Below are 25,872 nucleotides of genomic sequence, written 5' to 3'. Positions count from 1 at the left end.
ACCACCACACCTGGCTAATATTTTAAATTTTTTAGGGAGATGGAGTCTCACTATGTTGCCCTGGCTGGCCTAGAACTCCAGGGCTCCAGTGATCCTCCTGCCTGAGTCCCAGAGTGCTGGGGCTACAGGCGTGAGCCACTGTGCCAGGTTCCTTTCCATTTTCCTAATGATGTCTTTCAGAAAGCAAAAGTTTTAAATTTGGATGAAATTTGGTGTATCAAATATGTTCTTTTTTTGTTCTTTTTCAATTAAGAACTCTTTGCCTGACCTGAAGTCTTTTTTAAGAGCTGGGGGTCTCACTGCATTGCCTGGGCTGGAGTGTAGAACTGTGATCGTGGCTCACTGCAGCTTCGACTCCTGGGCCTGAAGTCTTAATGATTTTCCCTTATGTTTCCTTCTAGATGCCTCAGTAGTTCTCTCACCTAGGTCTGTGATCCATTTTGAGTGAATTTTTGTATACCGTAAGAGTTGAGGGATTCCCCCTCCATCTGGCACGTGGAAATTGAGTTGTTCCAGCATCACTTGTAAAAAGCCTGTCCTTTCCCATTGAATCCATGGCACCTCTGTTGGCATTTACTGGCTACCTATATTGTGAATCTGTTTCTAGGCACTGTTCTGTTCCATTGATCTAGATGTCTGTTCCTGATACAACAATTGATTGATTTCTGTAGTTTTATGGTGCATCTCGAAATTAGGAAATATGCCTACCTTTTGGAACTTGTTTTGGGCCAGGCATAGTGACTCACACCTGTAATCCCAGCACTTTGGGAAGCCAAGGAGGGAAGATTGCTTGAACTCAGGCGTTCGAGACCATCCTAGGCAACACAGCAAGACCTCGTTTCTAAAAAAGAAAAAGAAAACTTGTTTTGGCTGTTGCAGGTCTTTCACATCTCCATATAAATTTTAGAGTTATCAATTTCTACAAAAAGCCTGCTGGATTTTTACTGGGATTGCATTGAATCTATAGAGAATTGACATCTTAATTTTGAGTCCTTCAATCCATGAACATAATGTATCTTCTCAACACACTTAAGTCTTTAATTTCTCCTAGGAATGTTTCATAATTTTTAGTATGTAGGTCCGTCACATACTTAAAAGTATTTCATTGTATCATGTTATTGTAAATAGCACTGCTTTAATTTCCATTTCTGGTTGTTCATCGTTCTATAGAGTAGTATAAGTGATTTTTATATATTGACCTTATACCTTGCAATTTTGCCAAACTCACTTAGTAGTTCCAGTAACTTTTAATTGTAAGACCTGTATTGATGTTCCTTCTTTCCTGATATTGGTAATTTGATCAGCCTGGTTAAAGGTTTACCAATTTTGTTGGTCTCTTCAAAGACTATGCTTTCAGCTTCATTCGGTTTTTTCCTCCGTTGTTCATTTTCTATTTTGTTAATTTATGCTCTTATATTCATTTTGTTTTCTTCTGCTTACTTGGTTTTAATTTGCTCTTTTTCTAGTTTATTATTTTTCTATTATTAGATGGTGTCTCACTGTGTTGCCCAGGCTGGCTGGACTGAAACTCCTGGGCTCAAGCGATCCTCCTGCCTCAGCCTCCTGAGTAGCTGGGATTGCAGGTGTGCACCACCACAACTGGCTACTTTTTCTAGTTTCTTAAGGTGAAGCTTATAGCATTGGTTTTTTTAGATTTTTCTTTCCTAATAAAATCATTTATTAGAAATGGTTTCATTTCTAATAAATTTGCTGTTACACAGAGGGGTCAGGGAGGAGTATAAAGAGACTCTAAGAGACCCCTGAGATACCCTCTGTGTGACCCCAGTGACCTTCACCCCTTGGCTTTCATGGCCTTGTGCAATGCCCTCCCGTTGAGTAATTCTTGTTAAGCAATAGAATATGGCAGCATTGAGGGGATGTCGCCTGACGCAAACGTGTGACTCCACCTTGCTGGGAGACCCTCTCTGTTGCTGCCTTGGCCTGCACATCTTGAGTAATTCCTGTTAACCAATGGAATATGGCAGCATCGAGGGGATGTCGCCTGATGCAAACGTGTGACTCCACCTTGCTGGGAGACTCTCTCTGTTGCTGTCTTGGCCTGCACATCTTGATGAATCAAGCTGCCTTCTTGGAAAGACCCATATGGCAAATAACTGAGCAGGAGGCCTCAGCCAACACCCCCAGGGCCGAGGCTCTCAGTCCAGGAGTCTGTGAGAGGCCCCAAGCTAGAGCCACCCCGCAGAGCTGTGCCTGAATTCCCGGCCACAGGAGGTATGTGGCCGTAACTGTTGCTCTGTGCCGCTGGGTGGTGTGCAGTTTGTTACGCAGCAGCAGGAAACCAGTACACGTGCTCAGAATATTCTGTTTGTCAGACTCTTTGCACTGCTTCCCCCTGTATAACTTCGGGTACATTGGAATTTTTCCCGTTGTCTCAATCCTCATCTTGGTAGAAGGGGTACGAAGGTACTACAGAAGAAGCATGTTTATATTGATAAATATCTCAGCAGAAACCTTAGATTATAACTCCTTTTGAAATATCAAGCAATAGCAAGTCTGCCCTTTCTCTCTTCCCCAAAGAAAACTTTCCCTTTGAAAATCAGCAAACTGGAAGCTGTGAGAAGCAAATTGGCGCAGTCTCTGCCATCATCAGCATCAGTAGAGGAGTTGTTTGGAATCTAGGAGCAGCCAGCTAATGCCCGTGTGTGTGAGGTGGCCCTTGATGGCAGTTTCCTAAAGCGATTCAGCCTGCACCATCCTTACCCCAGGCAGTGTGCTGTCTTCTTCAGAAGTTAGTGGTGACACTGCCTGCGATGCTGCTGGCAGACAGTGCTGCTGCCCCTGGGAGGCCCCTCCCTTCCCCCTGCCCTTGACTCCTGGGCCTAAGGCTGGTCTGGGGTTGGAACACGCTGAGGCTCTGTGAGTCCCATCTAGCTCTAAGAGTCCAGCCTCCTCTGAGCGGCAGGTTGGGAGTTGTCTGCCATCAGGTGACTTTGGTGTGCTTATGATGCTGAGACCAGATTTTGGGGTCTCCTGGGAGCCCCTGATGCTCTGGGATTCTGCCGGCTGCCCCCGGGTCAGCCCTGGGGGAGGCAAGCAGTAAAGGGGGCTCTGGGAACCCTGGACAGAAGACGTGATGGAGCAGAAGGCCCATTGTTCGTTGAGTGATGAATTAACACTTTCCTTTATGATGATGATTCAAGTCCTGTTTCTGGTTTCTCTTTCATTTCCATTATTTGCTCAAGTGACAGAGATTTCCTGTCCCTCCTCGAAACGGTGGTGGTGGAGGTAGCAGCAGCCAGCAACCCAATGTTGGCTCCTCTTGGAGAATCCAAAAATCGACCATGTTCCAAGTGTGTAGCCTTACTTATCTCAGCAGATACCAGCATCTCCTTTCTTCTGGAAACGTGTGCAGAGTTGACACATATGATGTGCTTAGAACAGAGCCTGTAATTGTTAGCTGTTATTACTGTCATTATTTTTTTCTCCACTTGGGTTCATAGTCAGCAGCCTTGGTGGTAACTTGTCGAGGGCCTGCCTCGCACTTAGCGTGGAAAAGTCACTCAGTGGGGCAGTTTGCACCTCATTCATTGCACCCCACTCTGGCCCAGCCTCCACCTCCACACCCACTCCCCCGCCCACGTCTTCTTGCTGAATGCGCAGGGATGTCCTCATTTCCAAACTCAGAGGTTTTCTGGGCCCTGGTGCTGGCCCTGTCTCCCATCGCACAGGGCTGAGTGGGCCTGGCTTCCGGCTCTGCCCTCCCTCACTCTTGTCCTGTGTGTGTCCCGTCCTGAGCCCCGTCGGTGTCACACTGGACAACTCCAGGGTTTGTCACATTCAGTACGTTTGAGAGAGCAGTGCTTTTGAAAATGGTGGCATCTTGGATTTGATGAAATACAGCCCATCTCCAGGCCAGACTTGTCTCTGCAGCTGTTTACTGCTCACATCCGCCTGGCCTGGCCCCCCTGCATGCTCCCACTCAACGCACTGCACAGTGTGTGCATCTCTTCAGTGTTCACATGTGCTCCAGGACCCCCTGCAGCCCTGTCTTTCCACCCGTTGTTCCTGAAGGTTGCCCTCTCCCTCCTAGACTGTGCGTCCCCTAAGGACAAGGTCCAGCTCACCTTTGTTCCCATGGCCAGTGTGGAACAAAGACTTGCAGGACTGAACGAGTGACTTGCTGATGAAGGAGAAATTGACCTGCCTTGGATGCCTCGTATGGCCACATGCTCCTGTCCAAGGCCAGAAGCTGATGTGTTATATTCCGGAGGAGGCTGGAGGCTACTCTGCCTCCGGCCCAGGCATGGGCTGGACTCCGTCTGGAGCTGCTCGCTTGGAGGAGGCACAGGGGAACCTCCTGCAGGCAGGGCAGGAAAGAGGCCTTTCAAACCCAGGTGTTACCAGTCAACACTGTGCCCGAGACAGAACCTCCTGTGACCTCAGGACAGGCGGAGCGCACCATGAAGAATAGGGGCAGTCTCCCAAGTAGCCGAGTTGATTGGGAGGGCAGTTGGGTATACAGCTGACCCTTGAGCAGCTCAGGTTAGGGGTGCCGACTCCCCATACAGTCAAAAATCCATGTGTAGCTTTTGACTCCCCCTAAAACCTGACTACCAACAGCTTCCTGACTGGAAGCCTTACCAATAATATAAGCAGTCAGTTGACACATACCTTCTATATTATATGTATTATATGTTTATCGTAAATAACCTGAAGAAAACATAGCTAAGAAAATTATTAAGAAGAGAAATGTATTTCCTATTCATTATGTGGAAGTGGACCGTCATAAAGGCCTTCATCCTCATCTTCATGTTGAGTAGGCTGAGGAGGATCAGGAGCGGGGGTCTTGCTGTCTCGGGTGGCAGAAGCGGAAGAAAATCTGTGTAAGTGGACGGTACAGTTCAAACCCACGTTGTTCAAGGGTCAACTGTATTTTCATTTATTTTTGAGACAGGGTCTCTGTCGCCCAGCCTGGAGCACAGTGGTGCGATTACGGCTCACTGCAGCCTTGACCTCCCAGGCTCAAGCCATCCTCCTGCCTCAGCCTCCCAAAGTGCTGAGATATGATAGGTGTGAGCCACTGCACCCGGCCTGTATTTAAATCTTGAAAGGTTTTTGGCAAATGTCATTTCAGGTTTAGTATGGTTGATGGCAAGTAGTTTTGTTTTTCTGACAGCGGAAGGAATGGGTTTTCCTGTTCTTAAAAACCCTTTCTAGTTTGTGGGAATGAGAGCGCCATTGACACAGATGCCACTGCGCTTCGTGCTTGCTGTGGCGGGGGGCACCTGGCAGAGCTGCTCTCGGTCACATCCCCACACCGCTGTGTAGGCTTGCTCAAACCTTGCCCTCCCTCCGACATTGGAGGACCTGCTGAGCCACATGCAGTGTCTTGGGACACAGAAGGCAGACATGGGGTCCCCCTGACTTTCTGGCGGCCCGGTGGGCAGGACAGTCATGGAAACAGGTTGCTGCAAGGTGCTGCTCAGAGGGGGACTGACAGTGTGTGGAGGGACCCTGGAGCGGGAGTAATACTCCCAACTCTAGCAGGTTTTTCTGTGGCTCCCAGCAAAGCCTTGGAGGTGGAGCCCTCTGTCACCACCCAGTAGATGGGTCCTCGCCCTGCCGGCTCCCCGCTGCACACGGGCTGGCTTAGGTTTGAAAATCCCATCGCCTCTTGTGAGAGATTCTATAGCCTCCTACCACATTGCGTGGCCTGGGATACACATTCAGGTCCACATTCAGCTTCCCGCGGTGTTTGTATAAACCCAGGATGGTGGTAGATGGGCTCCCCCAACGCGTGGCCTCCAGTCTCGGGCCTGTGCATTGAGGTGCTCGTGGAAGACAGTATCTACCGGCTCTCTTCCCAGCAGCCTGTGAGTGAGAGCAGGGAGTGGCAAGCTGCCTAATGGAGGAGTTTGACTCAGCGACTTGTCCAGGGTCAGTGTTGGGCTTGTTATCTGGGGCATTCACCAATGTACCACGGGAGCTGCAGCAAGCTACGCACTGAGCAACTTTGTATTCTCATGAGACCCTCAGGCTCTTTTCCCAGCACTGTCTCGCCCGTTCTTGATAATGGGGGAGTATGGTGTTCTTTCTGATACTGGAGCCCGCGCTTCTAATCACAGCACTTCCCCCACTGGTCTAAACATCCTCTGTGGGAAAACAATGTAGAATTGTCACAGCCAGGAGCCACGTTCATTCCCGCTATGGAAGTCACTTGGGCCTGGCCTGTTAGATACCTGGGTTTAAGAAATTTAAAAATCACGATGATTCCAGTACTTATTTTAGTTCTTAAATTCTATCTGTCACATGAGCTGGATTATTTAGAAGACTCTGGGCCTTTTGATCATCGTCCTGGTCATCACTCTTAGCTGTGGGGGATTTTGTTTTTCTTTCACGGTGAAGTTTGAGTCTGTGGGTTTTTATTTTCAGTTGCCAGTTGTTCCCTGTGATCTCAGCTAAATGTGCGTATAATGACGGCCACACTTGGCGGGATGCGCTTCTCTTTTCATCTCATCTGTGCAGGGAGTTTGAGGATAGGCTCCCAGCCATGATGAGGAGGGCTGCCTGCTCTTTTCTGTCTGACCTGGAGATTCGGGCTGTCCCGCTGTCCGTGCGAAGGCCACCGTACACTCCCTTGTCTTGTCCCTGTATGCACCATGCCTTCACAGCTGCCATCTGTGTCCCGGCAGGAATGGCCCTGCCCCCACTTCTGCCTGGCCAGGGTGGGACCTGAATCCTTGATTCCACACAGCCACATCCTTTTCTGAAGGCGCTCTAGAACAGAAGCAGTGGTCCCTCCTAGTGCTGGGGGATTGCTGGGCTCCCAGGCCTGGGAGGAAAGGCTTGGAGGCAGTGGGGGTGCCCAGACCTCTGGCTGGCTGTGAAGGGAGAGACAGACCACCTGTCTCCAGAGGACCCTGTCAGCACCATCCCCTGAGCAGGTCCTGCCCCACAGAGCCAGCCCACCAGCGGTTCCCAGACCTGACTCAAAAGGGAAGCCGTTTTTCTTTTTTTTTTTTTTCTTTGACTGTATTGTAATGGATGCAAAGGCACTGTTTTTAAAATATGAATTCTACTTTCTTAAATGGACAGCGCCTTCACCAAGTTCAGAGTTGAGAAGTTACCATAGGGCAGACAGCGAGGTTTCCGTCCACTCCTGTCCCGCAGCCTCCCATCTCCCTTCCCCGAAGGCAGCAACATCCCCAGCTTCTACACAGTCGCACCCTAGGCAAGCGTCCTTGGACCTCGCCACTGTCCCCAGAGCAACTCTTGGAGAACAACTGCGCAGATAAAGCCTCTGGTTCTGTGTCCACCGCGTTGCCGGTGAGCCGTCTGTCACCCTTCTTGGCTGTGCTGCACGGTGCCTTCCTGGCTGTGCTGCTGCTCCGCCTGCCCGCAGAGCCACTGCTCACCGCAGCCTGGCCGTTTGTGACGCTGTGTGTGTTATGCACTACATTTCCACACCATTTATTGAACGATGCACTTCTGGAGGAGACTTTTAAAAATATGTACATTCTTAGCTCCAGGCTGAGTCCCATAAAGGAGATGAGAGCACACCCACAAACCGGTGCCCATAGGCCCACAGTGCCCCAAAGCGGGGAGAGCGGGAGGGTGTGAAGTGGCCCCGATGTTAGTCAAGACCCAGGAAGATACTCCCCCTCCCATGGATCCGGGCGGCTGCCCCCAGCTGCCCTCACAGGACGGTCTGGAGGGGAGAGGAGGGCTTTGTCTGGGAAGCGTCCTGCAGGCCCCACTCTGCACATCCACATGCGTCTCCACTGCAGCACGGCAGGTGATGCGTGTGGTGTCTCAGAGCTAGGATCCAATCACAGTGTCGGGCAGCCAGTTTCTCATTTTACTTATTTATTTGTGAGACAGGGTCTCGCTCTGTCACCCAGGCTGGAGTGTGGTTGTGCAATCACGGCTCACTACAACCTCTAACCTCTACCTGCCAGGCTCAAGTGATCCTTTCACCTCAACCTCCCCAAGTGCTGGGACAACAGGCACTGTCCCCACCACTGGGCCTGGCCTGTGGTCACTTTTTAAAAGTGTGTTGTGGAAACAGGCTGCTCTGGAACTCTTTGGGAGCCGACCTTTCCAAAGAGCCAGCCCCCAGTCTCTGAGTCATGCTCAGCTCCGTTGGAGCACCCCTTCCCGCTGGGATGTGTTTTTCCCATGTAGCCGTTTTCCCTCGGGAAGGAGAAGTCCAGTCTCCCCTCCTGTTGATTGTTTTCTTCTTGGTTCAGGAAGTATACTCAGGGGAAAAGGAAAATCATGTAAAAGAAAAAAGGGGCGTTCTTTTGTTGCAGTCTCAATTTGACTCATGAGTTAGAACTGGATTAACGTGAGAGCCTAACTTCTCTCCACTCGACGAAGATCGTGAGCAATAGAGCATCCGAGAATGAATAAGTGACGTCTGCAGATTTATTTGTGGGGGAAGTCAGGTTTATTCTTGTCCGTCTCAATTCAGGAGGCTGGGCGTAATGACTAAAGCTATGCTCACTTTGTATCTGTCCATTTGTTTAAAACACCAGACTTTCCATTCTTCATTGTTGTTTCGTGTGAATCGAGATTCCTAGGATACAGTTTGTTGTAGCTTGAAGCTCGCCTTTTCTTCCTTTGGGAAAAGTCTACTCTTGAAAAGCCTGCCTCACACAAAACACTGGAAGTTTTAAAACATACATTAAGTGCTGGTCATTGCCCTCCACTCCCTGGGTTGTGTGGGGCCCTGACCATTCTATGCTGGGTGCTGGTGGGAGCAGGTGTGCAGAGATGACCAGGCCTCAGCCCTGCACTGAGTCACCTGCAGAGGCCATGCCCTCCAGAGCCCAGTCTCATGAGCGCAGCCCTTCTTAGGAACTCAGCGTGTTGTCTCTAAAACCGGCAGCCGTCTTGTGCAACTGACCATAGCTTAGTGTTGAAATCCACCTGAAAACACATCTTTGGCAAGAATTGAGAAACACATTCCTACCGTGTTCCGGTGAAAATGCACCTCATGATGCTGTGTGTGTGTGTGCGTGCGTGTGTGCGTGCGTGTGTGTGCGTGTGTGTGCTTTGCTCCTGCACCCTCCTGGAGTAAGCACTTACTTTGCTAAGCAGGTGACTAAGCAGTTGGTTACTTTCCTTCTGCAGGACGTATCTAACTGGGCAACTGTGTGAAACTTGGAACCTGAGCTGTGTTGCAGTTCCCTTGCCTGGGAGTTTGGCAAGTATTTCAATAGTGCACTTCTGCAGTTCAGGTACACTCGATGCCTTTCTAGGAGTTCCTGTGTGTGTGATGACACTCTGAAAGGGGTTCAGTAAACCTATTTTGTTTTGTCTGAAAACACCCACTGACCCAGGGGTGTCTGTGGATAGCACACTCTTGGTTTGTCTTCCTGTTTTGAAAAACCACACTCAGCACCTAGCTAACCCTAAACAGTTTCCTTTTTGGCAGGAATGATTCCTAAGGGGCATGTTTGCCACAGTCACGTGGGTCACCTGGCAGGGCTTTGTCACAGCAAGCATCTGGGGACTAGAGTGGACCCTGCAGAAATTCACCGCGTGGCCCAGGCAGCAGCCCTGGCTCACAGCAGCCGGGTGGTTAATTTTCTCCATCATGCTTCTGGTCTGATGGTTCTTTCTTCCCTATACTAACTCGGATGAGCTGGAAACTGCTGTTGAGGAACGTGGGGAAACTTTACTAGAAGAGTACCTTGCACTGGGGTTTCCCAGGCGCCCTTCATAGCACCTCCCACAGCCTGGGCTTTCATGGGGCTGCGTGTCTGCAGCTCCTCAGGGCAGGGCAGCCTGCTCTGCCCCACACTGGCCCCCTGGCAGCTGTACTGTGGGTGCAGGCACCCCACATCTAGCATCATGCCTGGTATTGGGGAGGGTGCTACGTAAATCTATACTCAAGGGCTCCTCAAAGTTACTAAGTGAGCAGTGTCTCCGTGGGGAATGGGTGGTGGATGCTGGAAGAGGCTGGAGAGCTTGGTGCCTGCTGCCCTCCAGGGGCCAGGGGGAGATGCGGTGGTGGGGGAAGACTGTGAATGGCCACAGCTGGATAGACTCGGTGAAAAGCTGTGTGATTCCACTCATAGGAGGCCCCTGGAGGTGTCAGATTCATAGAGGCAGAAAGCAGAATGGTGGAGGCCAGGGGCTGGGGGAGGAAAGAGGAGTGCATGTTTTGTGGGGACAGAGTTTCAGTTTGGGAAGATGACGTCGCTCTGGGGTGAGTGGTGATGGTTGCACAGCAGTCTAAGTGCGCTCACTGCCCCTGAGCTGTGCACTTACAGGGATTAAAAAGGTCAATTCGATGTTGTGTATATTTGATCACAATAAAAATGTGAAAAAAAAAATGGGGCGACTTTACAAAGCTAAAAATTGGATTTCCTGCTGACTGGAGACTTATAGCTTGATGGTGACGCAGGTCCAGGCTTGGAGCTGCGACTGCCCACTCTAGTCCAGTGGGAGAGGGTTCGGAGACTCGGGCACACGTCTGCTGCCCAGGAGTCCTAGGCATCCACGGAGCAGCACAGGTGGCCCGTGGCCAGCTAACCGCACACTAGAGGGAGAACCACGTATGTGGGCTGGACAGCATTCAGGGGATCTTGACCAAAATAGTTGAGAAACTTCTTGTGCAAGGATGTTTTGTTTAGACTGGGAAGCCTGGATTTCCTTGCATTTCAGATCATTGTATTTTTTAAACAATAAAATGTCAACTATGGTAATTTTTCCCAAAGAGTTACACGCCTATTATTCTTTCGTCAAGTACTTACGGAGCACCTACCTGCTGGATGCTGGGCATTGTGCCCAGGGCTGGAGGTGAAACGGGCAGCCTGAGGCCTCCAGCTCACTTGGAGATATGAGCACGTGACGTGGCGCTCCCAGTTCGGTGAGGTGAGAAGCGTGCTGAGAGGAGACACTGGCCTGCTGAGCACTCGCTCCAGGGATCGTGGAGCGCCACTTCCGGGAAGGCGTGGAGGGCGGCGGTGAGGGACACCGTGTGGCTTTGGGGTGAGGGTTGTGATTTTTGCCCTGGAGGCCCTCCAGGTCTGGAGGAGAAAGATTAGGAAGGACGGTTAAAATATGAGGCATTACCTGCTCGCTTCTAAAGGTAAGCATGGAGTACAGGGGAACAGGGCAGAGGGACACCCAGCGCAATGCAGACAGAAAGAGGGGCTGGAAGCCAGGAGGCAGTGCCCCCAAGTTGCAAGGGGTCACTAGGGGTCAGTGAAGCAAGGGTGGCCCTGGGCACAATCTGGGCTGTGGTGTGGTGGGGAGACCGTGGCATGTTATGGAAGTGGTGACTAGTCTAGCATGGCAGAAGTCTGTGAGCTCAGTGCAGAGTGGTGTTTCAGGCAGGGAAGGACGACATCACAGGAGGCCTTACGTGCCACTCCAGGGAGGTGATTTACAGAGAAATCTGAGCGATTCTGCCTTTTTTCAATATTGTGCATATGAGCACTGGTAAAGTAACAGTAGTTTTTAAATCCCGTATAGTAAGCAATATATCATATTTTGGCAATTTCCAAACTTACTAGATCGCTATAATTTTCAAAATCTTAGAACATGAACCATACACATTTGAATTAAGACCCAAAAAATCAATTATTTCTGCCGAAAAATGATCATTTAACAAAAGCCAAAAGGAAATTAAATATTAACAAAACAGCACAAATGTGTTTGAACTGATAGGAGTGGATACCAGCTAGCTCAGGGACCGATGGAGGTTTGTGTTGATCTGTGGGCCATGTGTTAGTGCTACCCTCTGGCCAGCCCTCCGCGCCCTCATCCACTGGGCACCGCCCAGTGGCTCTCTGAGGAAGGGTGCACTGTTCTCAAGGGAATTACTCCATAAATGTTTAATATTTCCCTAAAACATGTATCAAAATAAAGTTAAATTATGGAAATAAGTGGGCTTTTTGTGAAAGTAAGTTTTAGAATAAAATGCGGCAGTTACTTTGCCATTAAAAGCAATTAGTATACAATGTGTCCACCAGCAGGATGCTTCCCAGATGATGGTCATTTTGTCATTTAAAAAAACGGACTATTTAGATCTTACAGAAGGATAGGTACATGTGTAATTATGTCAATAGTATGTTAATAGGATTTGTCTTTGGGTGCAGAATAGGTTGTTTGCCCCCTTTTTAAAGTGAAGCATGGACTTGGATGTGCAGACATATTTTCTAGCTTATGAACTATTTGGGAACATCACAGAAACATTAAATGTGGAGTTGGAAGTAACTGTTAGACACTTGATATGTGAGGATTTAGGTGTAGATATGTTACACAATGGAAAACTTTGGGGAAACTGAGAGATTGAGTTCCAGTTTGAAGGCAGTCAGGGCTGGGCGAGAGGGAAGATCCAGGGACAGCTTTCTCTGGACGCCTACATGTTGAGTTAAATATGCCTTGGGAAGCCAGTGCCTGGGCTTTGGTGTTAGGGACGAAAGTCATCAGGGACAGTCGGCACTGCAGGCTCTACGCAGGCAGGGGAGAATCCAGGCACTGACTCTCATGTTTGTTTTTGTTTTTGTTTTTGAGACGGAGTCTTGCTCTGTCGCCCAGGCTGGAGTGTAGTGGCGTGATCTCGACTCACTGCAACCTCCACCTCCCGGGTTCAAGCGATTCTCCTGCCTCAGCCTCCTGAGTAGCCGGGATTACAGGCACATACCACCACACCTGGCTAATTTTTTATATTTTTAGTAGAGACGGGGTTTCACCATGTTGGCCAGGCTGGTCTCGAACTCCTGACCTCAGGTGATCCGCCCGCCTCAGCCTCCCGAAGTGCTGAGATTACAGGTGTGAGCCACCACGCCCGGCCAACTCTGATGTTTTGTACATTTCAGTCCAGTTGTTTAACTTTTTGAACATGCACACGCTTACATTTTTCATTTGAGAACGTGACTAATGAGAATTGCTGCCTATGTTTTGATGGCATGGTTATTTTGTTTTTTTACCTCGTAGCAGTTTTGTGCAATGCCTGCCCCTCTCTCTCCCTCTTCCATAAACCCAGGGCGTGACACCTAAGCTCTCAAACAGTTCCCCATTCTCTGCCAAGCCCAAGGCCAGCCTGGCTCCCTGTGGCTTTGTGTTTTCTTCGGATAATTCACCAGTTCTTATAAGCTTTACGTTAGAATCGTTGTGGGGTTCACAGAGGGTCTTTGGTCCTTCATATTCTCCAGAATACGAATACGTCCTCCTCGTCATCGTTACCCTTGCTAGACCATGACAGCCGAGCATGATTTAACTGCAGCCACACCGGAAGTGCACTCTGCAGACACACCCGCTGTGCCCTGGGTTGAAATGCCCCTCACGGTAACCTGACGCTCATGATTTATAAATGGGGCCGCCTGTGTGTCTCATGCATTTAAATTGCTTCACCTGCGTGAAGAAGGGGGGTGGCATTTGAGCAGTCAGTGCCGTTCCCTGCTGGTTTCATATCACCTGCTTTTCAGCACTGCTGCTGCTGTGGGTCAGGGACTTCAGAGTGTGACAACGTTGGACAAGCCTTAACAAGCCAAGCCATGGCTCCTGTGGGTAGAGAGCTGAGCGTGGTCACCTGCATCTTCACTCGGAGATGAAGCAACAAACCCAGTGCTGGAGAGTCAGTTTCGGTTTGCAGAGTGCCTTCCGAGCACCTGCTAGGTAGTGGGCGCATTCCTGTCCTCGGGGAAGGCAGACCAGTGTGGGGACACACATTTAAACAGCCAGTATCATGGTCACCAAGGGGGACAGCCGTTCCAGGCTGGGGAGCAAAAGCTCACAGTGATGCAATCCCAGGAGGTCAAGTCCTGCTGGAGCCTGGCTGTGCTGGGGGGAGGGGCCAGAGCGGAACGTGGAGGTGAGCTGTGCCCAGCTTTCCTGTGCCAGTCAAGACCTCTCCAAAGCCTGTTGTCATCAGTGTAGTTATCAGGGAGGTCACCTCAGGCCACCGCCACAGCCCTGACAGGGCCTAAGGGCCCTCTCCTGGCAGCGCGCAGGAGAATATCCCAGGGCAGGCAGACTGCATCAGGACCTGGGGTAGGTTCAAGCTGGCAAGTAACACTCCCTGCCCACCTCTGGACCCTTTGCTGGTGCACACGGAGTCCTGTTGGGGAAGCCAGGCCACCTGCGACCCTGTTTGGGTGGAAAGATGCTAAATGTAGTAACAGGAAAGGGAAACGTCAAAATGGGGTAGCAAATAGGGTTCAAATTGCCGGCCATGAGCAGGGAACAAACACGGACGCCTTTCTTCCACACTGGCCAGGAAGCCCACCCCGCACCCTTCAGTCCTGGGAAGAGCCCAAGCTAGGCCTACGAGGAGGTGGCCTCTGTCTCTAGAAACCAGGGCTCCAAAGGGAAAGGTGACCTCCTTGAGGTCCTGACGGTGAATGAAGAATGTGAATTGGAGGCCAGCACTTTTCCTTCAAACCAGGCTGCCTTCCACCGGCACCAGCAGGCTAGGGCTGAGGTTTCCGAGGGACGAGATGTGAATTAGGCCTCAGTGGACATAGAGAAGAACAGTCCCCACTCCCTCAGGTGAGCGATGCAGGCCCCGATGTTGGCGACGATTCACTAATGGTTTATGCCAACAGTGAGCTGTTCAGGATGACTCAGTTCTCATAAAAGCCTGGTGATGATGTTTACAGATTTCTGCAGATCAGGAAACGGACACTCAACAGAGCTAGTAGATGGTAGAGCTGGGATTCAGACTCGGAATTCAGCCTCCACTCAACCCTGGGGCCCTAGTGCTGGCCTCTGAAGCCCAGCTAAGCCCACAGTCAGGTCCAGCCGCAGACCCGCTGGACCTGCCTAGCCAAGGCCCCACACCAGGGAAAAGAGCACAGCAAAACGGGTGCCACGCTCCACAGCCGTTTCCAAGGGGCCTGCCGTCTTGGGCAGAAGTGTCATAAAGGGAGATATTGTTAGAGGGTTTTTTATTTCATTTTATTATTTATTTGTTTATTGTGAGACAGTCTCACTCTGTTGCCCAGATTGCAGTGCAGTGGCGCACTCTTGGCTCACTGCAACCTCTGCCTCCCAGGTTCAAGCAATGCTTGTGCCTCAGCCTCCCAAGTAGCTGGGATTACAGGTGTCTGCCACCACGCCCGGCTAATTGTTTTCTATTTTTGCTGCAGGTGGGGTTTTACTGTGTTGGCCAGGCTGATCTCGAACTCCTGGCCTCAAGTGATCTGCCTCAGCCTTCTAAAGTGCTGGGATTACAGGTGTGAGCCATTGCACCTGTGTTTTTTTTAATTTTTAAATACCCAAGATCTTTATTGATAAACTGCAATAGTAACCATCAGTAAGAATTCATTTTTTCCTTAATTTCCAAAAACTTGCTAGTTTTAACTTAATGGCATTCTCAAGCCACATCTAAATCAATGTGTGGCAGTAGGCAGGGTATAATGAACGAATGTCTGCAGCCCAGCTGTATGCTGGAACCAGCTCATCCTGGCTCCTGAGAGCCAGCTTAAATTTTCAAGAACTTTGCGGGCTGGCCGTTAAACACATCCATTGTGAAAAAAGTTACTTGCTGACAGTAGATTTAGGTTAGCAAAGTTAACGCGCACTTAGCACTTCCTAATGCCCGACTCCCTTTCGCCTTGGTGTGTCTGCCTGCTGTACCTGCGGGGCAGAGGTGCCGCTCAGCGCTGGCTGCTGCTCCTCTCCACTCCTGTTCAGCGATGTCACCTCAGCAGCTTGAGATTGGGCGGGGTGGTAGCATCTACACCATGGAAAGTGGCAACTGAAAGGAGACGCCAGTCCAGCCCAAGCTGGTCGTGAGCGTTCACCTGGGAGCCATTGAGTGCGTGTGTTCACGTTGCAGCTCGCGAGCGCTCACCTGGGAGCCACTGAGTGTGTGTTCCCGTTGCAGCTTGTGAGCGCTCACCTGGGAGCCACTGAGTGTGTGTTCCCGTTGCAGCTCGCGAGCGCTCACCTGGGAGCCGTTGAGTGTGTGTTCACGTTGCAGCTCGCGAGCGCTCACCTGGGAGCCGTTGAGTGTGTGTTCACGTTGCAGCTCGCGAGCGCTCACCTGGGAGCCGTTGAGTGTGTGTTCACGTTGCAGCTCGCGAGCGCTCACCTGGGAGCCACTGAGTGCGTGTGTTCCCGTTGCAGCTCGCGAGCGCTCACCTGGGAGCCACTGAGTGCGTGTGTTCCCGTTGCAGCTCGCGAGCGCTCACCTGGGAGCCGTTGAGTGCGTGTGTTCACGTTGCAGCTTGCGAGCGCTCACCTGGGAGCCGTTGAGTGTGTGTTCACGTTGCAGCTCGTGAGCGCTCACCTGGGAGCCACTGAGTGTGTGTTCACCTTGCAGCTCACAAGCGCTCACCTGGGAGCCGTTGAGTGCGTGTGTTCCCATTGCAGCTCGCGAGCGCTCACCTGGGAGCCGTTGAGTGTGTGTGTTCCCATTGCAGCTCGTGAGCGCTCACCTGGGAGCCGTTGAGTGTGTGTTCACGTTGCAGCTCGTGAGCGCTCACCTGGGAGCCACTGAGTGTGTGTTCACGTTGCAGCTCACGAGCGCTCACCTGGGAGCCGTTGAGTGCGTGTGTTCACGTTGCAGCTCGCGGGCGCTCACCTGGGAGCCGTTGAGTGCGTGTGTTCACGTTGCAGCTCGCGAGCGCTCACCTGGGAGCCACTGAGTGTGTGTTCACGTTGCAGCTCGCGAGCGCTCACCTGGGAGCCGTTGAGTGCGTGTGTTCACGTTGCAGCTCGCGGGCGCTCACCTGGGAGCCGTTGAGTGCGTGTGTTCACGTTGCAGCTCGCGAGCGCTCACCTGGGAGCCGTTGAGTGTGTGTGTTCACGTTGCAGCTCGCGAGCGCTTACCTGGGAGCCGCTGAGTGTGTGTTCACATTGCAGCAGCAGCATTCCCTGTCTTCACCTGAGGCCTTGGCGTGGTTGTTGCATGCTTGGGCATTTGGGGTGTTTCTGGCCATTTGTTATAATCAAAGCTACAAATAGCAGTATATAAGGGTGGCAGCTGGATTTCCCATCTGTCCCTAATTCAAACCATAAAGGCTTATAGCTGAAGGGGACATTTGCTGTCATCTTGTCCAAGCCTTGGACATGAACCAGCCCATGGCCAAAGCATGGCGCACAGAGCAGCGGGGCTGGCGTGTGATGGATTGTTGAGGTTCCCCGGCCCCACGTGCGGGAGCCTGAGGGGGGTTCCCCCGCCCCCTACAGTCCCTAGCATCTGTATGAGCTTAGGCAGATGATATAATCCATTGGAGGCTCAGCTTCACCCCTGAAGACCCCTTCTGTAGGCCAGCGGCAGAGGGGAGATGCAGAGCCTGAGTCAGGCACTTGGCGTGTGGGGCCTGGCCCCACTGGAATGTACTGTTCCTGCCATTTTCACTGGGCCTGGGCAGTGCTACGTGACCTGGAGCCTTGGTTACCCAGGCACTACCTCCCAGTGCCCATGGAGGGAGGAGAACCTTGGTAAAGAACTGAAGTGGGGTCTCCTGATCTCGGGCCATTTGCCCTCACCAGGCGCCGTTGAGAGGTGTCGCTGTGTGCTGGGCCTTCGCGCACACAGAGCAGTCTCATGTGGCAGTAACTTCCTAGTGGGATCCATGGCTCGGTGCCGTGTGGCGAGAGTGTTTCCTACTGTGCCTGTCAATGTAGTGGGTTGGGCAGGGCCCACAGTGGCTCTGTGTCTGATGGGGGAGGGTCCCCCATGGTCCCTGGATCTCTGCCTGCACCTTGGCTCGAGGGTTCTTTGTCTGGAAGATGCCAGGTGGCCAGGTGACCCGACCACTCGGTGTGGGTCCCACGATGCCAGCTGTCTGCCCACCTGCTGTTGCTGGGTGCTCCCCCATGTGGCATCCGACTCTGAGTAGCTGCGTGGCCCTCTTGGAGCAGCCCCTCCTAATGTGCCCTGTTCATCCAGTGGTGACCTTGTGATCCAAGCCTTTGACCTCGGGGACTTGGCTGGTCATCTGGTCCAGCGAGTACTAGGTTGGACCAAACCGGCCTTGTCATGGTCCTCCCCCCACCAACTTGCAGTGTGGCCTTCACGGGGACCTGCGTGTCCCAGCCCAGGCACCTTTGAGGGGTCCCTGCTGCCTCTGGCGCGAGGGGCCGTGCTCTCAGCCCAGAGCCAAGGCCTTCCCAGCCTGGCTGCCCCTGCCCTGTCTCCGGCGCTCCTTCCCACGCCATGCCCTTCATCCTACCCTCTGCACCCATCCTGGGACCTGCCAGGTCCTTTCTCTTCCAGGGTGACCTTAAGCCCTAGAAACGTGACCGAATATGGCTTCTCCCACACTAGTGTTAGTGTTCTTTGCAGAGAGGGCCTGTCAGGTGCTGGTCTCTCTCTCCATTTTACAGGGGAGAAGACAGAGGCCGGGCGGGGTGGGGGAAATGCCTCACTGGGTGTCACACGCTGTTGCCGCCGCCGCCACAGCGTCCCCGGAGCAGGAGGTACTGCCCCAGCATCCGCATTCCTAAATCCCCGGGTGGGGCAGGCCTGGTTCCGCGTCACTGGGGCTGTCATCAGTGCCACGTACCCAATTTGGCTGGCAGAATGCACTCACCACGCCTGTGCCACATGCTCTCCGGCAGCATTTCTCTTCTTTTCATTTCTTCAGAAAATGGACAGTGTCAGCATTGCACTTCCCTGGGCAGGAGACTTTTCAGGTGGCTAATTCCACAGGAAGATAGTGTCAGGTATAGGTGCCGGGGCAGCGGCTGGACTGTCCCCAGACACAGCGTGCGCTCGGGCAGCAAGGCCGGGCGGCAGAGGCAGCACTGGCCTGGGCGCTGCTCCTGGCGGCCCCCCAGCCACCAGGGCCCTTCCTCCCCCGCTGCTTACCCCATCCTGGAGCTGGGCATGCTTGGGGCTTCAGACCTTCACGTGGCCACCGGAGCTGCTGTCTCAGGACCCCTCTTTGGCACAGCTGTTTGTCTCCAATACAAGGACTGTCCTGTGAGTGTGCAGGGCCCTGTTGGCCGTGCTGGGAACACTCGGCACCCATGGGTCTTTGCGGCCGCTTCCCTCTCTGCCTTCTGTCCTGAGAGGCTTTCTGATGGAAGGGCGGGGACTTCAGGAGCGGCCCTCCCTTGTTGAGATGGGGTGCTCTGACAGCACCTCTAACTTTAAAGAACTCCAGGGCCCAGCCCTGACAGCCACAGTGGGTCTTACTTGAGTCGGTGATGCAGAAACAGAGGCCTGTGCTTCTTCAGCTTCTGGGAAACCTACTTCCAAGAGTCTACTCACCGGGCCGGCTGTGTTGTGGAAAAGAGTCTAATGCGGCCTCTGACATGTAATTCATTTACCGAGAGTAAGTAGACTTGCAGAGAACTTTCTTATCATCGTGTAATGGTGCTGTGGTGTTGTCCTTCCAGCATTTTGAACTCACTGCCCATGGACGTCATCAGAGCACCACGGCCTCGGGAGTGCAGGCCAGGGATCTAGTGTCCAGCGCTGAGCTGTGCACACCATGTTCTCCTTTAATCTCCATAATGCCCACCTTTCCCAGCGTGCCCCTTTACATGCAGGGCAGCACGTTCAAAGCCCAGGCTGCTCCAAAGTCCCGCAGCCAGAGTGGGGTGGGCTGCAAGCTCAGAGCCGAGCATTTCTGCTTGGAGGCCATGTGGCCCCTGCTGTTGGCCAGGCTTTGGCTGTGAGGGAGGTGCAGGTAGGGAAGTCAGGCTCATCACCCAGTGGGTCTGTTGTCAGGGCCCACCTGGCACGCACTGGAGTGGCAGCAGGGTCTCTGCCATGGGTGGAGGCCGTGGTCTGTGGGCACCGTCACCTGCCACGTGCTTGTTGAGAGCCTCCTATGATGCGGTCCTGGATGGTCCCGCTGCCTTGAAGCTCGTGGCCTTGACAAGGGAGTGCCTGGACACCAGGGGAGCTGCCCCTACCCGGGGAAGGCACTGGCCGGACCCTCCCCAGTGGCCGTGGCTGAGGTTCTAAGCGGGATGTGAGCCTGGTGTTTTCTAGAAGAGGAGGTGGGGTGGGGTGGGCGGTTGGAGTCTGGTGTGGAGAGGGAAGCGGCCTGGCATGGGCTGTCCAGCCAGTGGGTAGGGTAGGGTGTTGTGGGCTGCAGGCAGGAGGCAGGACTTTGAAGGCCCTGGACGCCGCAGCAGGTGCAAGCAGTGGGTTTTAGGTGGTCACTCTGACTGCAGGTGGCGGGTGGGTTATGGAGGATGAGGGAGGAACCAGGGGTCAGTTGGAAGCCTGCTGTGCTCACAGAACTCTGCTCCTGAGAGTGCAGATCTTTTAAGGGCACTAAGCAGTTATTGAGTGTCAGGTAAGGGGGAAGGTAGAGTACTTCAGGCAGAGGCAGCAGTGTCTTCGAAGGTCCCATGGGCGGGAGGAGCCGATGGGAGACAAGTGTACGGCGGGGATGTGCGGCCGAGGAGGCAGCGGCACCTGGCGCCAGGTGGGCTGTGGGGCAGGTGGTGTTGGTGCCCGGGGTCCTGACAGCATGAGTGGTGGGTGACAGAGCCTTTTCTCTGAGTTAGGGGACCCCAGAGGAGGTCTAGATGTGAAGCGGCACATCCAGAGATGGGTTTGGGATGTATTGAATTAGAACTTTCCTTTCTCTCTTCCAAGGCCTGGGGTAGCTGTTGGCTTCTGGAACTGATTGACCCCTGAGCTTAGCCAGGGCTGCAGGACATGGCCTGACCTGCATTTTGTGCTCTTCAGGAAGCTTCCGGAATCTCAGGCCAAAGGCCATACGGTTGTTTATACAGCTACGATAACATCACTGTGTCATCACAAAGATGTTTGCTTGTTGCAACATCTGTTTTAAAGAGCCGAGAATGGGTGGCTGTGCTGATAGGGCAGAGAGCAGCCCATGCTCCAGCTGCGGGGAGTGCCTGCCCGAGGAGCTGGCCAGTGAAGACAGGTGCCTGCCAGTGAAGACAGGTGCCCACAAGCTGGACACAGGGTCGGCTCTGAGACAGGACAGCAGCTGCGGAATGTTCCCGCTGGCTTTCTGGAGCGTCAGCATCCTGCTTGGGTCTGGCCAGGGGCCTCTAGCCAGGCTGTTGAGGCGCCCCTCCTTGTTGAAGAGGAGAAACAGTGGCCCCCTGGGAGTTGCTGGGAGGCGCCTGGCACAGGGCGGCAGGGACAGCATCATCTATGGGGAAAGCAAGCCCAGCCTCAGGGCTGTCCCATCCAAAGACCCTTGTGAGTCCACTGAGGTCAAATCAATGGAGTCTTCAGAAAGGTTAGAATGTTCAATTTCAAAACTGCTGCCTCCACCCAGATCACTCCATCTAAAGCTTGGGGTGAGCCACAGCCTCTCAGGCACCCAACAGCTCCACTCCGCACAGCTCTCCCCTCAGGGCTCTGCCTCACCCTCTAGAAATGAGGCGCTGGGTCCTGGGTTTCAAGTTTCAATTCCTCCTCTCCTACAAAAGGCCAAAGCCCGGGAACTTATTGTCCCCGGCCCTTCAATGCCAGATTCTCCCACAGGGTTCAGGGAGCCATGGCTGGCACTCCGGGAGGGGCTGGGTGGGCCGTGGGTGTTGGAGTGGGAAGGCGGCCCATGTGAGAACACTCAAGGTGCTGCTGTCCCCTCCACCCTAAATGACGGGCCGGTTTGTAGTAGGCTCAGGAAAAGCACCTGAGCTTGCCCCTCTTTTCACCCTCCCTATCTTCCTGTGGCTGTAGTGGTTCTGGAATATTCCTTGCAGCTGTGGGGCCCTCGCCAGCACAGAGCCTCAGTGCCGGGGGCCCAGTGCCAGTGGCCCTTCCCCTCTTGCAAGCAGGTGGCCCGAGCCCTGGGGGCCCGGCTCCCCCGGCCCAGTGTCTTTCCTGTCTGGGGCCCTTCAGAAGTGGCTCCTGACAGTGTTCCTTGACTTAAATTCATCAGAGGTCACTCAAGGATGCGAAGCCTTTCCCACGCAGGACTTGTGCTCACGAGTTTCACCGCACTGTGGCATTTGGTCCCGGCACACAAGCATATCTTGATGTGGAAGCTTTGTCCATTGAAAGAAAGAATGCAAGTTCCTGTTCCCATTGCGGATCTTTTGTTAAACATTTATAGGCGACTTTCCCACTCCTTGCCCTCCCCACCCCCCGCCAGTCTCCCCTCACCAGAAAGTCCCAGTTTATCACACACGGCACTGTGAACAGCCGCCACACGTGACCCGAGCGTCGCCCGTGACCTCACACAGCCCGCGGCCGAGCGGTGACACAGTATTTCCTGTGAACGGGGAGCCTTCCTGGTCTCACCATTGTTGTTCAACTTTTCCCTGGGAAAAAACAAAACTTATTTACTGGGCCCAGCGTTGTGTTTGTTTGGAGCCAGGCTGGGAAATGCCCCGTCAGAGGCGTCCCAGTGGCAGCCCCCTGCTGCGAACGGGGGAGACCGAGTTCTCACCGCCGGGGACGTTGGAGCAGGGTCTGCGAGGCAGGGAGGCGGCAGCTGTGCCCTCCCAGGGCCGTTTTGAAGATATGATGAAAAATGTTTATTTTTCTTGCCAAGATGCTTAAAACAAAGGAAGCTGTCCCCTGATACTCGGGACCACTCACTCCTGCAGCCTGGCTCTGTGGGCACCCGGCAGGCATCCCGTGGCCATGCTGCCTCAGGTGCTGGGGACTGAGATGGAGTTGCTGACTTCCTATTGGGCTTGAGCTTTCCTTGCAGCCTGGAATTGACTTTTAGGCTGACTGGGGAGGGAAGAATGAGACAGACACTGCTGGCCCTGTCCCGGCCCCCCGGCCTGTCTCTCCATCCTCAGCCTGACCTGCTCATGGTGTCTGCGGCCTTCACCCCATGACCACTCCCGAGGGAAGCCTCCTGCGACCCTGGCAACCCTCCTGCCTTGTGTACCCCAGTCGTGGGTCTCCTGCTCCGGCCAGATTCTGGATTCCTCCAGAGGGGACAGGCCAGCACCTGGGGTGGCGCCAGGCCCACCGAGAGGTTCAGCAGCGACAGCTGTCGTTGGGTGTAGATGCTTGGTGCCAAGGCGTGCCACCCCTTCCAGGGAAAGCACGTGGGGCAGGGCACCTTGCGCACCAGCATTGAGAGCACCCTAGCAGGAGGCCCGTGTGCTTCTCGCCGCACTGAGCATCGTGGGTGGGAGGCACGGGCGGTGGTGCCACGGTGGGCTCTGTGTCTCCACTGATCCCCTTAGAATGTGCCAAGTGCCAGTCCCGATGTGTAGACCTGGGGTTGTCCAAGCAGAGGGGAAAGATGGAGAAAGGAAGCCCCACGGTGTCTTGTTGAGGATTGGAACGCGGGCCCTGACACCGCAGGGTGTAAAGTTAAAATCACGATGTCAGGCCACAAGGAACGGTCCAAGTCTTCCAGGCACAGTCCATGGCAGCTGTGTGGTTTGAGGGGCTGACCTGGGTCCCAAGGCAGGCCGGCCAGATGTAGGGGTGAGTTAGTGGGAGTCAGAGAGAGGCATGGGGAGGCCTGACCTAGCGCTGGGGGCTGGCAACACAGGAGAGACCAGGACCAGGGCCGCACGGAGGCTGGGGCAGCTGTGGTGGCTATAGGAGTCAGAGCTGAGGGCAAAGGGGAGGAGGCTGGCGGGTGGAGGTGCCCAGGGAGGCCTGGGGCCGGGTCCCACCAGGCTCTGGAGGGGCCTGTGGGACAAGGGTGGAGAAGCGGCCTCCACAGGAGGACTGGGAGCCGAGGGCCTGGCCCGGGCCCAGCGGTTCCCCCCAGTGCCCTGTGTCTTATTGTCTCCCGGGGTGAGAAGCCTCCCTTCTGGGCTGGGGACGGCTGCCTGGTCCAGGGCTGCTCCGGACCCAGCGTCTTCCCGGCTCCCGGGGTTGGCAGCGCGAAGGCGGGACAGGCCTGTGCACGCAGCGCCTCCTCTAGATCAGGTGGGCTGGGTCGCACCTGCAGCTCCTCCCCACCCTCCTGATACCCAGCCAGCGCTCGGGGCAGAAACCAAGTAGGAAGGTGACGGCTGGAAGAGGGAATGCCTGGGTTTCTCTCTTGGCACCACTTTTAACCCGACTGTTGGCCTTCGTTGACGCAACACAGGGTGGCTAAAACTTGGATAGTTAACTCCACTCTGCCTTTCTTGAAGAACCCACAGGCAGAGTTAGGGTGGAGTTAGGAGATGGGGCGGGAATTTCAAACCCTCATGTTAAATAAAACCATGAACACTCTCAGAGGAATATAGCAGTGTAGTCTACGACACATCATTCACAGTGTCTAGGATACAACTCAATGTTATTAGACATGTTTTTTAAAAAAAAGAAAAGGCGACCGTTGCTGGAGGACGGCAGCAGTGGAGGCTGACCCATGATGATGTCGCATGTCGCACTGGTCAGATGGGTGTGCGTAACTATGCCCAAGGACAGAAAACATGCTCAGAATGGAGAGCACAGGGTCCCAGCAGAGAAATGGAAGCTACAGGAATAGAGCCAAGTGGAAATTCTAGGTCTGAAAAATACGGTATCAAAATAGAAAATGAACCAGATGGGGTTAACAGCAGATTGGAGGGGACAGAAGAGTCAGTGGACTTCATGATATGTCAACAGAAATGATCATATAGAGATTAAAGCCTGAAAAAAGAAATGAAGAATGCTCCAGGAAACAGAGGGATGATCTCAAAGGTCTGATGTCTGTCATGGGAACCCCAGAAGAAAGGAAATAGAGAATGGGATGTAAAACCTTTGCAGGGGCAGGTGCAGTGGCTCACGCCTGTCATCACAGCACTTCGGGAGGCCAAGGTGGGCAGATTGCTTGAGCTCAGAAGTTTGAGACCAGCCTGGCCAGCATGGCGAAACCCTGTCTCTACAAAAAATACAAAAATTAGCCGCCGGGTGTGGTGGTGCACACCTGTACCCAGCTACTCGAGAGGCTGAGGCACAAGAATTGCTTGAATCCAGGAGGCCGGAGGTTGCAGTGAGCTGAGATTGCGCCACGGCATTCCAGCCTGGGTGACAGCAAGACCCTGTCTCCAAAAACAAAACAAAACAAAACAAAAAACTCACAGCTTTGAAGTAAGACATAACGGGATGAACGGGATGTTGGTGAAACGTATAAATCTACAAATTCATAAAGCTCCAGAAAGCCCAACCAGGATGTGTGTCCAGAAATCCCTGTCTAGGCTTGTCATTGTCAAACTGCTGAAAAGCAGCAGTAAAGAGAATCTTTAAGGCAGCCAGAGGAAAAAAGATCCATGACATACAAGGGGACACTCATGGGAATCACCACAGCCGCCCTGTCAGAAACCATGGGGTTCAGGACACAGTGGATCACATCTTCAAAGATCTGGGCTGGGAGGAATTAACCCAGAATTCTGTGTGCAGCAGAAATATTCTTCAAGAGTGTAAGTGTAATAAGGAGAGTTCAGACAGAATCCAAGAGCATTTGTCGTCAGCAGAGCCCCTCCTATTAGAAATGCTAAAAAAAAAAACTACAGAAAATCCTTCAGGATTAAGCGAAAAGGGATATCAGATGAAAAGTCAGAGTTTTCAGAAAGGAAAGAGGACTGCTGGAAATGGTAAAGTGGTTTGGTTCAGCTCAGCTAGTGTTCGAGCCCTCTGTGGGTCACAGGTCCCATCTGGTGCCAGACTGGGGTGAGTGGTGGAGAGTGGGCAGCTACGGCCCTCTGGGGGCACGGTCTCTCGTGAGTGCATGTGGGTGGCCGAGGTGGCTTCGATGCTGTGTAGAAAACGCAGGACCTGGCGAGCGCAGGGTTGGCGGGGGCCTCCTGGGTGGATGGCCCCCAAGGAGTTTGAAAAGGGACAGCAGGAGGGGTTCCCAGGCAGGGAGGTGAGAACCAGCACGCTGCTACAGGAAGCACCGAGAGCCCTTCTGGGTGCCCAATCCAGAGGAGCCAGGGCCGCACACAGGCTCCGCAGCTCTGCGAGGGGCTGCCTGGCACGGGTTTGCCGACATACATTGGTACAGTCTGCATGTGGTGGGAGTAATGACCGCTTCCCATTCTTTCTGAAGTTTTGAGTGTTACGCCCTCTGCGTAGTTTTGATAAAGAGACTTTTCTGAGAAATAGGC

The 25,872-nt window shown here is 53.3% G+C and overlaps 1 protein-coding gene across 6 annotated transcripts in view; it reads left to right on the top strand.

Moving 5' to 3' along the window:
- SLC45A4 (solute carrier family 45 member 4) overlaps nucleotides 1-25,872 on the top strand; it is a 101,134-nt gene that overhangs the window by 59,000 nt on the left and 16,262 nt on the right. Inside the window, exon 1 of one of the 6 annotated variants that reach the window (XM_055349371.2) lies at nucleotides 20,001-21,110. The exons of 4 other annotated variants lie outside the window; for them this stretch is intronic. In XM_055349371.2, the coding sequence (XP_055205346.1) occupies nucleotides 21,023-21,110 (88 nt within the window). In that variant the 5' untranslated portion in view covers nucleotides 20,001-21,022. Of the gene's footprint in view, nucleotides 1-20,000; nucleotides 21,111-25,872 lie in introns of those variants that run through there. One more of the 6 variants, XM_055349372.2, reaches the window with a different exon arrangement.

This window comes from Gorilla gorilla, chromosome 7 (assembly GCF_029281585.2).
Source record: "Gorilla gorilla gorilla isolate KB3781 chromosome 7, NHGRI_mGorGor1-v2.1_pri, whole genome shotgun sequence".
In the NCBI taxonomy this organism is placed as follows: Eukaryota; Metazoa; Chordata; class Mammalia; order Primates; family Hominidae; genus Gorilla; species Gorilla gorilla.
The sequence above is the reverse complement of the archived record's forward strand: the minus strand, read 5'-3'. Positions and strand labels throughout refer to the sequence as shown.